Source organism: Heterodontus francisci, chromosome 17 (genome assembly GCF_036365525.1).
Source record: "Heterodontus francisci isolate sHetFra1 chromosome 17, sHetFra1.hap1, whole genome shotgun sequence".
Lineage (NCBI taxonomy): Eukaryota > Metazoa > Chordata > Chondrichthyes > Heterodontiformes > Heterodontidae > Heterodontus > Heterodontus francisci.
The window spans coordinates 40,000,983-40,014,771 of NC_090387.1; the positions used below are offsets into that span (position 1 = coordinate 40,000,983).

At 42.1% G+C, this 13,789-nt stretch overlaps 1 protein-coding gene across 2 annotated transcripts in view; it reads left to right on the top strand.

Annotated features, from left to right (window-relative positions):
- The window catches only part of slc7a9 (solute carrier family 7 member 9), a 109,339-nt gene that overhangs the window by 7,390 nt on the left and 88,160 nt on the right, over positions 1-13,789 (top strand). For both annotated transcript variants that reach the window (XM_068049898.1, XM_068049899.1), the window contains exon 2: positions 5,200-5,368. In XM_068049898.1, coding sequence (XP_067905999.1) covers positions 5,240-5,368 — 129 coding nt within the window. In that variant the 5' untranslated portion in view covers positions 5,200-5,239. The remainder of the gene's footprint in view (positions 1-5,199; positions 5,369-13,789) is intronic.

Sequence of the window (13,789 nt, forward strand, 5' to 3'; positions counted from 1 at the left end):
AGCATTTGCTCAACAATAACCTGTTCAGTGATACCCAGTTTAGGTTCCCACAGCGCCACTCAGCACCTGACCTCATTACAGCTTTGGTTCAAACATGGACAAAAGAGCTGAACTCAAGAGGTGAGGTGAAAGTGACTGCTCTTGACATCAAGGCAGCATTTGACCGAGTATGGCATCAAGGAGCCCTTGCAAAACTGGAGTGAATGGGAATCAGGGGGAAAACTCTCTGCTGGTTAGAGTCATACCTAGCGCAAAGGAAGATGGCTGTGGTTGTTGGAGGTCAATCATCTGAGCTCCAGGACATCACTGCAGGAGTTCCTCAGGGTCGTGTCCTAGGCCCAACCATCTTCAGCTGCTTCATTGATGAACTTCCTTCAATCATAAGATCAGAAGTTGGGATGTTCGCAGTTGATTGCACAATGTTCAGCACCATTCACGACTCCTCAAATACTGAAGCAGTCCGTGTAGAAATGCAACAAGACCTGGACAATATCTAGGCTTGGGCTGATAAGTGGCAAGTAACATTTGTGCCACACAAATGCCAGGCAATGACCATCTCCAACAAGAGAGAATCTAACCATCTCCCCTTGACATTCAATGGCATTACCATTGCTGAATCCCCCACTATCAACATCCTAGGGGCTCCCATTGACCAGAAACTGAACTGGAGTAGCCATATAAATACCATGGCTACAAGAGCAGGTCAGAGGCTAGGAATCCTGCGGCGAGTAACTCACCTCCTGACTCCCCAAAGCCTATCCACATCTACAAGACACAAGTCAGGAGTGTGATGGAATACTCTCCACTTGCCTGGATGGGTGCAGCTCCAACAACACTCAAGAAGCTCGACGCCATCCAGGACAAAGCAGCTCGCTTGATTGGCACCCCATCCACAAACATTCACCCCCTCCACCACCAACGCACAGTGGCAGCAGTGTGTACCATCTACAAGATGCACTGCAGCAACGCACCAAGGCTCCTTCAGTTCAGTTCAGTTCAGTTCAGAGATACAGCACTGAAACAGGCCCTTCGGCCCACCGAGTCTGTGCCGACCATCAACCACCCATTTCTACTAATCCGACACTAATTCCATATTCCTACCACATCCCCACCTGTCCCTATATTTCCCTACCACCTACCTATACTAGGAGCAATTTATAATGGCCAATTAACCTATCAACCAGCAAGTCTTTGGCATGTGGGAGGAAACCGGAGCACCCGGAGGAAACCCACACAGACACAGGGAGAACTTGCAAACTCCACACAGGCAGTACCCAGAATTGAACCCGGGTCGCTGGAGCTGTGAGGCTGCGGTGCTAACCACTGCGCCACTGTGCCGCCCCTTAGACATCACCTTCCAAACCTATGACCTCTACCACCTCGAAGGACAAGAGCAGCAGATGCATGGGAACATCACCACCTGCAAGTTCCCATCCAAGTCACACACCATCCTGTTTTGGAACTATATCGCCGTTCCTTCACTGTCGCTGGGTCAAAATCCTGGAATTCCCTTCCTAACAGCACTGTGGGTGTACCTCACTCACATGGACTGCAGCGGTTCAAGAAGGCAGCTCATCACCATCTCAAAGCCTATTAGGGATGGGCAATAAATGCTGGCCTGGCCAGTGATGCCCACATCCCATGAATGAATAAAAAAATATATATATCTTAGTCCTTGTTACTAAAATGAAATATCTGGCCATATTTTAACCATACAAGAAGCTGTATACTATTTACATCATTCACAAGGATAAAGGAACAGGATAGAAATGACATCATGTGCCAATGATGCAACCACAGTTTTGATGCAAATTGTGTAATTATATTGAGTGTTTAGCAAACAAGCATGTTTGCCAAACAATTTTGAGCAAAAGTATTAGAATCCATTTGAAGAAGAAGGTGGATAGGAAGGATGGCTTATGGGCGATAATGGCTAACTTCTTCAGTCCTGGCTCTTGACAGCATTGTGACATCCAGGGATTTCACCAGAACAAAGCAGCAATGAATTGTAGGTAGTTACCTCGATAATCACTAAGCTAGAGCTAGCGTAAAGCAGCACTTCAGATGTCTGGACAGATCAATGCACTTGGTCTCCAAGATCACCACTGTCTGCGGTATGCTGCACCACTTTGCTCTTCAGTGAGCCTTAACCAATGGAATCTGCGGAAGAGGAGGAGGAGCCTGAAGCCTGGGAAGAGCAGGACTAACAGAAAACAGAGCTGTGGAAAAATGTTTGCAATTAGGAAATGAAACCAAGCTTTCATAGACGAGACTTTCATTTGAGTACCAATTCACACAGTACCCTATACAGTCTTGCCAATACCATCTTAGCTACCATGAATGCCATTCCTTAAATCTGCCGATACCTTATTCTGCTCCATCAGAAGAAAAATCTCCAGTACAGTAGCAAATTCTAAACAAATTTAATACTCTAAAAGTGCCTAGTATGCTTTACCGGATATTTCCCCTCAATGACAGTATATATGTGTCTTCTAGAATCTAACCCTATGTTTTCTTACCAGATCTTCCCCAGTCGGTGGAGTAAGTGAGATGCTTGGCTGCTGGATCTCAATGGGAGTTGCATGGGATGAGATAGCTGTGTACCTTTTATGTTCATTCACAAGTTGGCCCTGCAACTGCTTCTGTCATGTCCATGGCTGAAGGATTAGATGATCCTGCCCACGTTCTGGCATATCCATTGTCATTTGAAGAGGAGGAGGGGGCTATATGGGCATCGTTGAGAGATTGAGCAAGCTCATCTATGCTTAATACCAGCCATGCCTCTGCTGATGGGCATCCTCTCATCATGTCCAGTGATCTGCATGGCAGAAGACGGGCAGCACAGTGGCGCAGTGGTTAGCACTGCAGCCTCACAGCTCCAGCAACCTGGGTTCAATTCTGGGTACTGCCTGTGTGGAGTTTGTAAGTACTTCCTGTGATCGCGTGGGTTTCCTCCGGGTGCTCCGGTTTCCTCCCACAGCCAAAGACTTGCAGGTTGATAGGTAAATTGGCCATTATAAATTGCCCCTAGTATAGGTAGGTGGTAGGGGAATTGGGGAAGGTGGGGATGGGGTCGGAATATGGGATTAATGTAGGATTAGTATAAATGGGTGGTTGATGGTCGGCACAGACTTGGTGGGCCAAAGGGCCTGTTTCAGTGCTGTATCTCTAAATAAATAAATAAAAATAAATAAAGACCTATGTTCATTATGCCCTGCATAATGCAGGGTACTGGGAAAATATGGTTTCCTGTGCTGGACCGGGATCTGCAGTGTCTCGTTTTAGGACTGAACTGAATTACATTAATTGATCCTAACGGATCTGAGTTGCAAACCGAGTATCTGATCAAATTAAAGTATGATCGTGGGTTCTTTGCAAGTGAACACTGGTTGACTAAATATGTAAACATTCCCTGGACACAGGACACAGATTTGCCAAGCAACAGCTGGCACTCCTGAGTTCAACATCCACAAAAGGGAATCAATATTTCAAGCAGTATCATAGTAAATAAGGAGTGAATGTTGAGTATAATTAGGGTAACCGGAGTTGTTATATTAAGTATCAGAGAACATAACATAAGAGAACATATCTAAGGAAAGCTAATTAAAATACAAGGCATTAATGGAGTTCATCATGCGCACCAGACTCTTGGGAGATTTAAGATAGGCTTGCTCATTCTTATTCTCTTTCGTATATTAAAAAAAAAATTACAACAGTTAATTCAGCCTGAGTGTATTGGATTAACTTTGGTAATGAAAAGCCATCAAGAGGTTAAGCCCATCTACCCTTTGGAATCTTGTGACCGACTGTGGTCCAGAAAGACTGAGTCAAGGAAACAACTGAAGGGGCTGCATTCTTGAAGGTTGTAGTGAAAGGCCGTTTCTATGGCAACAGTTGGAGACATTTTGTGATTGGACAGTATTGACTTCACCCCAGGTCAAAACTCATGCTTTAACCAAAGAGGCAATGAAATAATGGGAATCTTGAAGGGGTATTGAACATTTCTCAAACACAAAATCCTAGACTTAATCTGTAGGTATATCCTTTTGTGTGCATGAGATAGGGTTAGGAAACATTTCATTTTAAATTTTAAATGAAATGAGCAAATTAGAATTCTGAGTTCTCAAAAAGGATTGTGTTATAATAAGTTCATGGAAATATGAAGGTAACAATAGTGATAATATAACCAATTAAATAATAGTTTCTGTTTGATTTATCATATTTTCAATTCCTAAGGATGCAAGTTTTTCCAATTTGGAACCCGTTTACTTGTATGATGCACCTGTGGTAATGTTGTATAAAATAGCAATGTTAGAAATTGGGAAAAATTTTGTATATTTACTAACAGTATTGGAAAATTGGCCCTATATATTTTAAACTTACAATCTCTAATCCAAGGTGTCAACTGTCGCTCAGTGGCAAAAGGTTGTCCGGAGACATGAGCACGAAATCTGGACTGAGATCTCAGTGTAGTACCGAGGAAATGTTGCACAGTCAGAGGGGTCACCTTTCAAATGAAACATTTAGCTTGAGCCACATCTGCCCTATCAGATGAATGCAAAAGATCCCATGGCACTATTTCGAAGAAGAGCAGACGAGTTCTCCCCAGTGCCCTGGCCAATATCTATACCTCAACCAATATCACTAAAGTAGATTATCTGGTCATTTATCACATTACAGATTTTCTGAATGCTTAGACACGTATCTGCATCCATGTCATCTGGCTTCACCCTTTCTATCACTGCTTCCCGTGTAGTCTGTACCATTTTTCTCTTGGAGGTTGCCCTTCTGTACAAAAGAAGGCAACAATGCCTGAAGGGGAAGCTCGTTGTTGCATCAGCACAAGGAGATATTCTTTGTGGTTGCAGCAACATTCTTCAGCTGCAGTGAATTCCTGCTTCCTATTTTCTTCTTGCAGTCCTTGAAGAATCCCACTGAGCGTACTTCTGGTGGAAGGTCCAATCCAAATACAGGGTGTACATTGAATATATAATTAAAAAGATTTTGTGAGGACGTCCATTCCGGAAATGTGAAAATGCAAAACACTAGTCCCACACTCCAAGATTGAAAAATAAAACCCAAACTATGGTCTGACCAATACAAATTTAACAGGAGATCCTTATGTATTACACCACTGCCTTGACTATTTCTACTTGCGATGATTATTTCCTAATAACTGGCAAACTTTTAACCCGACAGGTACTTCAACAATTGTTCTTGAGCTGAGAAAGTAGAAAAAATGGATGAGGAGAACCTGAGAAACAGGAAAACTAATACAGTACTGAACGATGAGAAACAGGCACCTGTCGAAACGGAGTCAGAGGACACCAAACACAATGCACCACAATCTATGATTCTACAGAAACAGGCAAGTATAGTATTCCCAACAACATACAGTGAAGGATTGTGAGTTCTTTTAGAATGTTTATCCAATATAAATTACTGTGCAACTAGCACAGATTTGATTTTTTCGCCGGTCAAACCTCTTCTTTACAATTAACTATATTACAGGCAATGTTCATTCACTGTAGAAGTATAAAATTGAACACAATATTATAGTACTTCCTTCACAATTGTAATACAAAGAACAAAGAACAGGAACAGGTCATTCGGCCCTCCAAGCCTGCGCTGATCTTGATGCCTTATTGCACTTCCGGGGACCGTATCCCTCTATTCCCTTCCTATTCATGTGTTTGACAAGATGTCTCTTAAACGTCGCTATCGTATCTGCTTCCACCACCTCCCCCGGCAGCATGTTCCAGGCACTCACCACCCTCTGTGCAAAGAACTTGCCTTGCACATCCCCTCTAAACTTTGCCCCTCGCACCTTAAACCTATGTCCCCTAGTAACTGACTCTTCCACCCTGGGAAAAAGCTTCTGACTATCCACTCTGTCCATGCCACTCATAACTTTGTAAACCTCTATCATGTCACCCCTCCACCTCCGTCGTTCCAGTGAAAGCAATCCAAGTTTTTCCAACCTCTCCTCATAGCTAATGCCCTCCAGACCAGGCAACATCCTGGTAAACCTCTTCTATACCCTCTCCAAAGCCTCCACGTCCTTCTGGTAGTGTGGCGACCAGAATTGCATGCAATATTCTAAGTGTGGCCTAACTAAGGTTCTGTATAGCTGCAACATGACTTGCCAATTTTTATACTCTATACCCCGACCGATGAAGGCAAGCATGCCGTATGCCTTCTTGACTACCTTATCCACCTACGTTGCCACTTTCAGTGATCTGTGGACCTGTACGCCCAGATCTCTTTGCCTGTCAATACTCCTAAGGGTTCTGCCATTTACTGTATACCTTCCACCTGCATTGGACCTTCCAAAATGCATTACCTCACATTTGTCCGGATTAAACTCCATCTGCCATTTCTCCGCCCAAATCTCCAACCGATCTCTATCCTGCTGTATCCTCTGACAATCCTCATCATTATCCGCAACTCCACCAACCTTTGTGTCATCCGCAAACTTACTAATCAGACCAGCTACATTTTCCTCCAAATCATTTATATATGCTACAAACAGCAAAGGTCCCAGCACTGATCCCTGCGGAACACCACTAGTCACAGCCCTCCATTCAGAAAAACACCCTTCCACTGCTACCCTCTGTCTTCTATGACCGAGCCAGTTCTGTATCCATCTTGCCAGTTCACCTCTGATCCCATGTGACTTCACCTTTTGGACCAGTCTGCCATGAGGGACCTTGTCAAAGGCTTTACTGAAGTCCATATAGATAACATCCACTGCCCTTCCTTCACCAATCATCTTCGTCACTTCCTCAAAAAACTCAATCAAATTAGTAAGACGCGACCTCCCCTTCACAAAACCATGCTGTCTCTCGTTAATAAGTTTGTTTGTTTCCAAATGGGAGTAAATCCTGTCCCGAAGAATCCTCTCTAATAATTTCCCTACCACTGACTTAAGGCTCACCGGCCTATAATTTCCTGGATTATCCTTGCTACCCTTCTTAAACAAAGGAACAACATTGGCTATTCTCCAGTCCTCTGGGACCTCACCTGTGGCAAATGAGGATGCAAAGATTTCTGTCAAGGCCCCAGCAATTTCTTCCCTTGCCTCCCTCAGTATTCTAGGGTAGATCCCATCAGGCCCTGGGGACTTATCTACCTTAATGCTTTGCAAGACACCCAACACCTCCTCCTTTTTGATAATTAGATGACTGAGACTATCTGCACTCCCTTCCCTAGGCTCATCATCCACCAAGTCCTTCTCTTTGGTGAATACTGATGCAAAGTACTCATTTAGCACCTCGCCCATTTCCTCTGGCTCCACACATAGATTCCCATCTCTGTCCTTGAGTGGGCCAACCCTTTCCCTGATTACCCTCTTGCTCTTTATATATGTATAAAAAGCCTTGGGATTTTCCTTAATCCTGTTTGCCAATGACTTTTCATGACCCCTTTTAGCCCTCCTAACTCCTTGCTTCAGTTCCTTCCTACTGTCTTTATATTCCTCAAGTGCTTCGTCTGTTCGTAGCCTTCCAACCCTTACGAATGCTTCCTTTTTCTTTTTGACTAGGCTCATGTCGGAATTTAACTCTCAAAAAGGGTAGTCAAATTTCCCATCTAACTTCATCAATGCAGAAAAAAATCAGTTCTTCATGTCACATCATCCAACTGGATCTGGAGTGAATCTAAAGTTTTAACCTCCAATACCCTATCCAACCCAGAAAACCATTCAGTATTGATCACTCTTTGTGAAGAACATCTTCCTAACAACTGTCCTTTCATCAGTTTTACCTATGATACCTCTGACTAACTTTGGAATTACCCTATCTATTTTATATACTTCAAAAGGGACCTCTCTCCGTTAGCTCCTTTCGAGAACTCCAATTTCTCTACTTTTTTTCTCATAACTCAGTTCATAGATGCTAGAGATCAGTCTTGTTGTTCTTACCGAATTGCCATTTTGGCTTGAATGGTGTTCCTGGAGATCCAAACTAAGTATAAAACCCAAGATGGGATCTGACCAATATACTTTCAGCATAAGGCTCTTATTTATATTGCATTGACTTTGCAACGAAATTCAGCTTTCTATGCACTTTGTTTATTGAGCCTCCACAGCAATTCATCGGGTGCCAAATCTGTTATCAATCCCCTGATCCCTTTCAATTTCACCTTTAGCTATTTCTACACAATCATCATCAAAAATGTACACTTGGCATTAAGTTTTCCTTCCAAAGTGCAATACTTGGAACTTATCTGTATTGAAAGCCATCTGCTGCTGTTCTGTCCATTTACAGGTCTTAATTACCTCTTTTTGTAGGGCAGAGGCTGCTTCTTCAAATTCTATTCCACACACCCCACCCCAACCCCCACCAGCGTAGTATCTTTTACAAATTTGATTAGTTTGAATTGAGTTTCTGAATCAAAGCTGGACAGCCCGTTATCCAAACAAGGGGAGTCATGGGATGCTATCCTTCAACTATTTTGTATTCTCACAGAAGCATTGATAGACATATGCATGGCTCGATTTTAAATCACTCAAAACCCATTCACTTAAACAAAGTTAAAAGGGTCCACATGGTAGGTGAATTTCCATAAGATTAGCTCCACTGCTTTTATTCCAATGGAAAAAGATCTGTACCTGCCAGTTATCTGTAATGGTATTTACAAGAGTTTCCTGGGTCAGCTCAAATATCTATTAGAGTACTGATTGATAGAAATCCTGTGGAAAATAGGTGTAGTCTGCTAGAGTGCATGGAAAGTAGAGTGCAGGCTGATATTCTCCATTCTTTAACATCAGTACTCCCATGCCACTTGGTATACATTCCTCAATTGCTAGCTTATCATTTCCTCAATCCTGCTGCAGGAAAAATGTCCCACAGTGCCCACAAGAAGTAAGACATTGGAAGGGCTAGCTCTCCTTTGAACACCTGATGAGGAAAATGCCTTGGAGTTGTTCGTTACCTTTAGACCAGCCTGTTGATCAGTTGGATCCAATGGAATGATGGGAGTAAACCTGCCTGATAGTGCCATCTTTTAGGGCAGCAGCAAATGTCAGGCTTCTGGCCTACCCCTCAGAACACCACACCATTGGAAGAGGGAAGGTGACATCAGGCTGTCAATAAACTAGCTCTAAAGATTCAGCCAGCAATGGCTCCCTGTCAGGACCAAGCTGCCACGATACAAAGGCCATCACAGACTCATCACACTTTTGTAGAGCATCAGCAACCAACCACCTCATGTTACAAGCTACTCAAGTTACACTGAGGAGAAATACTAGAATAAGTGAAACAAAGGCACATGGAACCACTCAGGGGAAGCCTGGTGTTAGGAAAGAATAGGTTGGCTTGTATTCACCTTGGACTCCATTGTAATAACATAAAACAAGTGCCGATGTTACACTTTATTATTCATGGACGTCAGAGTCATACAGAAAAGAATACATTTCTTTGTTACTGACTTCTTTACTCAGGTGATGATTATTACACACTCATGTAGGGGCAAAGAGGACTGATGTAGTAGTTTGAGGGAATGTTCCTTTTTTGACCGCAGGGACAAAGGAGACGTCAGTGATGAGATGTCACCTGATGTCCCTTGCAATAGTCACAGAGGAACCCTCTTTGTTCAGGTCATTGTAATGCTTTGCTGCATTTAGTTCTAGCTGCAAAGGAGCCTGGACCTCCTTGCCAGCAATCTCAAAGTCCTTTTTGAATGACAAAGTTGTGAAGGGCACAGCAGGCTACACTATTTATGACACACAATTTGGAACATATTGCAAAGTTCCTCTTGCACTGCCCAGACAGCATATGGCAGTTCTCAGTGACAAATATAGTAGAGTCATGTGCTACTGCTCAGGCCATTCTTTGCGGGGTCATTATCTAAGGGAGCAGGAAGGAAGGTGTAGCTGTGGTGGACATGTAGGATCCTCTGCAGTGTCTCGTTTTAGGACTGAACTGAATTACATTAATTGATCCTAACGGATCTGAGTTGCAAACCGAGTATCTGATCAAATTAAAGTATGATCGTGGGTTCTTTGCAAGTGAACACTGGTTGACTAAATATGTAAACATTCCCTGGACACAGGACACAGATTTGCCAAGCAACAGCTGGCACTCCTGAGTTCAACATCCACAAAAGGGAATCAATATTTTAAGCAGTATCATAGTAAATAAGGAGTGAATGTTGAGTATAATTAGGGTAACCGGAGTTGTTATGTTAAGTATCAGAGAACATAACATAAGAGAACATATCTAAGGAAAGCTAATTAAAATACAAGGCATTAATGGAGTTCATCATGCGCACCAGACTCTTGGGAGATTTAAGATAGGCTTGCTCATTCTTATTCTCTTTCGTATATTAAAAAAAAAATTACAAGAGTTAATTCAGCCTGAGTGTATTGGATTAACTTTGGTAATGAAAAGCCATCAAGAGATTAAGCCCATCTACCCTTTTGGAATCTTGTGACCGACTGTGGTCCAGAAAGACTGAGTCAAGGAAACAACTGAAGGGGCTGCATTCTTGAAGGTTATAGTGAAAGGCCGTTTCTCGGGGTCATTATCTAAGGGAGCAGGAAGGAAGGTGTAGCTGTGGTGGATATGTAGGATCCTCTGCATGTTGTCATATAATCTGTACACTGAGGGAGTAGAAGTCCTTCCAATTGAGAGAGTATGAAACCTGTCCTTCTACCTGGAATCAGGGTGAAAACTCTCCACTGGTTAGATAATGATTAAATGGGGGAAATGGGCTAAGAAGAGGGAGATAGAATTCAATGCCAGTGAGTAGAATGTACTGGCATGCATTATTCTCTCAGTGGTGAAGGAATGGCATCACTGTTCACCTCTCTGATAGCTGTTCACAAACTTTTCATGAGCTTATCTGTAGGAATTTCCTCTAATCGCTGTCTTTTCTAGTGTGGCACCCTCTATAGGGGATCTATTGCGTCTATGAAGATGACAAGCAACAGAAAAGCTCTTCAATGAATCAGATTAAAGTATCTTTACTGAGATGGGCCCAATTTTAACTCAAAACCCATTCACTTACTCAGAGTTAAAATAGTGCCACAGAGTCCAAACTGGGAAATATAAAGCAGGAAATATAAATAGGATTTAAATGATGTACAGAAGGCAAAATAAAGATTGGGAAATATAGATGGGATTATGGGAGTGAGGCAAATGACAGAAAAAGTTTTTAAAAATTCAATTTTTAAAAATCTCCAACATGAGTTTTCTCCTGAGAGAAAGAGACTCCACATTTGTAAAATTAAATTTTCAGGGCCAAAGAGGTTGTGCAGCAGTAATTATCACTTATTACACCATTTAAAACCTGATTAATAATGAATGCACCAGCCCTAACTTTTTCAGCTGTTTTTAGTGCAGAACTAGTTGGCAAGCACAGCAAGTTCATGCCTTTGCATTTGTTTCAATGCCAAGTCTATCAACAAGGACTGCACAAGCATGCCCTGTGGAGGAGCAGGACATTTTTGACAACTCTGGATTTCTATGTTTACGCATGTGCATACTCCATAAGTTTTCCATTATAACAGTGATTCCTGTTATTCTTACCGCAAATTCTAGGCCAATGCTTTTTGGTTAAAACAATCATTTTTAAAATTGAAGTAGACTCAGTGCTATGAAAGAACAGAGGGGTTTAGGGGTATGGATTTGCATGACATAAAAGGCAACATCTCAGGTTGATAAGTTTGTAAAAAAAAACTAATGGAATTCTAAGAAAGAGGTATAGAGTATAAAAGCCAAATCAGAAGATGTGGAGTCAGGAGACAAGTAGAAGAATGAATAATAAGCTGGCCACAAAAGAGAAAACAGAGAGTAGACATTAAAGGTTGGACTTATACTGGCAAAAGATGGGAAGTGGTGTTCCATAGGGATCGGGACTGGGACTACAGTTGTTCACCATTTACGTACTCAGGAATTGGAAGTACAATTTCAAAATTTGCGAACAACACCCAGTTAGTACAGAAGAGAACTGTGACAAGATACAGGAAGACATTAACAAACTTGCAGAGAGGGTGTGTAACTGACAAATGAACTTCAATATAAAGAAGTGTGAGGTGGTACATTTTGGTGGGAAGAATAAGGCTACATACTGCTTGGAAAAATAAGGCCTGAATGGGGTAGGGGAGCAGAGGGATTTGGGAGTACAGCCACACCATTTACTAAAAGTAGCAATGTAGGTTAATAAGGCTATAAATAAAGCAAAGAACTGGAGGTTATTTCTAAAGGGATGGAACTGAAAAGCAGAGAAGTTATGTTGAACTTGTATGGAACCTTGATATAGACCATATTTGGAGTGCTGTGAACAGCTCTGGTCTCCATATTATCAAAAGGAAGTCACTGAAAAAAGGTGCAAAAAAGATTTACTAGAATGATACCAGAACTGAGAGATTACTATCAGGAGAGATTGAACAAGCTGGGTCACTTTCCTCTAGAAAAAGAGACTGAGGGGTGACCTGTTAGAGATATTTAAGATTATGAAAAGATTTGATAGGGTAGATAACAACAACTTATATTTATATAGAGCCTTTAATGTAATAAAATGTCCCAAGGCACTTCATAGCAGCATTATATAACAAAGTATGATACCAGGACACATAAGGAGATATTAGGTCAGATGGCCAAAAGCTTGGTCAAACAGATTGGTTTTAAGGAGTGTCTTAAAGGAGGAAAGCAAGGTGGAGAGGCGGAGAGATGTAGAGAGGGTATTCCAGAGCTTGGAGCCTAGGCAACTGAATGCATGGCCACCAATGGTGGAGCGATTAAAATCAGAGATGCTCAAGAGGCCAGAATTAGAGGAGCACAAATATCTTGGAGGGTTGTGGGACTGGAGGAAATAGAGACGGGGCGAGGCCATAGTGGGATTTGAAAACAAGGATGAGAATTTTAAATCAAGGCAATGCTTTAATGGGCGCCAATGCAGGTCAGTGAACACAGGGGTAATAGGTGAATGGGACTTGGTGGAAGTTAAGACATGGACAGCAGAGTTTTGGATGATCTCAAGTTTATGGACAATAGAAAGTGGGAATGTGACATGGAGAAAATATTTTCACTTGCAGGGGAGACTGGAACTAGGGGCAATAAATATAAGATAGTCAGTACTAAATCCAATAAGGAATTCAGGAGAAACGTCTTTACCCAGAGAGTGGTTAAAATGTGGTACCCGCTACCATATGGAGTGGTTGAAGTGACTAGTATGAAGGCATTTAATGGGAAGCTAGATCAACACATGAGGGAAAAAGAAATAGAAGGAAATGTTGATGGGGTTAGATGAAGTGAGATGGCAGGAGGCTCGTGTGGAGCATAAACACTGACTTGGACCTGTTGGTTAAATGGCCTGTTCTGCCCTGGCTCACCCCCATCTTTTCGAGGGCAATTAGGGATGAGCAACAAATGCGATGCTCACATCCCATGAAAGAATAAAGAAAACTATATTCTGTGTAGTGATGATCCTATAAACCTAATGACCTCAGTTAGAATGCTGTGTAAATATGGAGCTCCAAGCTATAGAAAAGATAGAGGTTTTAGAGATGGTACAATGCAGATTCATTAGGATGCTGCCTGTAGTGAGAAATAAAACACAAAGAAACACTTGAAGAATTGGGTCCACTTGCATTGGAACAAGGTAGATTACAGGGTGATATGGCATAAGTGCTTAAAATTATGAAAGGATAGGAGAGTGTTATGCAATACACACTGTTTCTAGTACTTGAGAGGTCAAAAATGGATGGTCCTTAGAAACAAGATTAAATAGGAAGATTTTGAACGGAAAGCAGATGAGATTTCTTTATATAGAGTTATGAGACCAT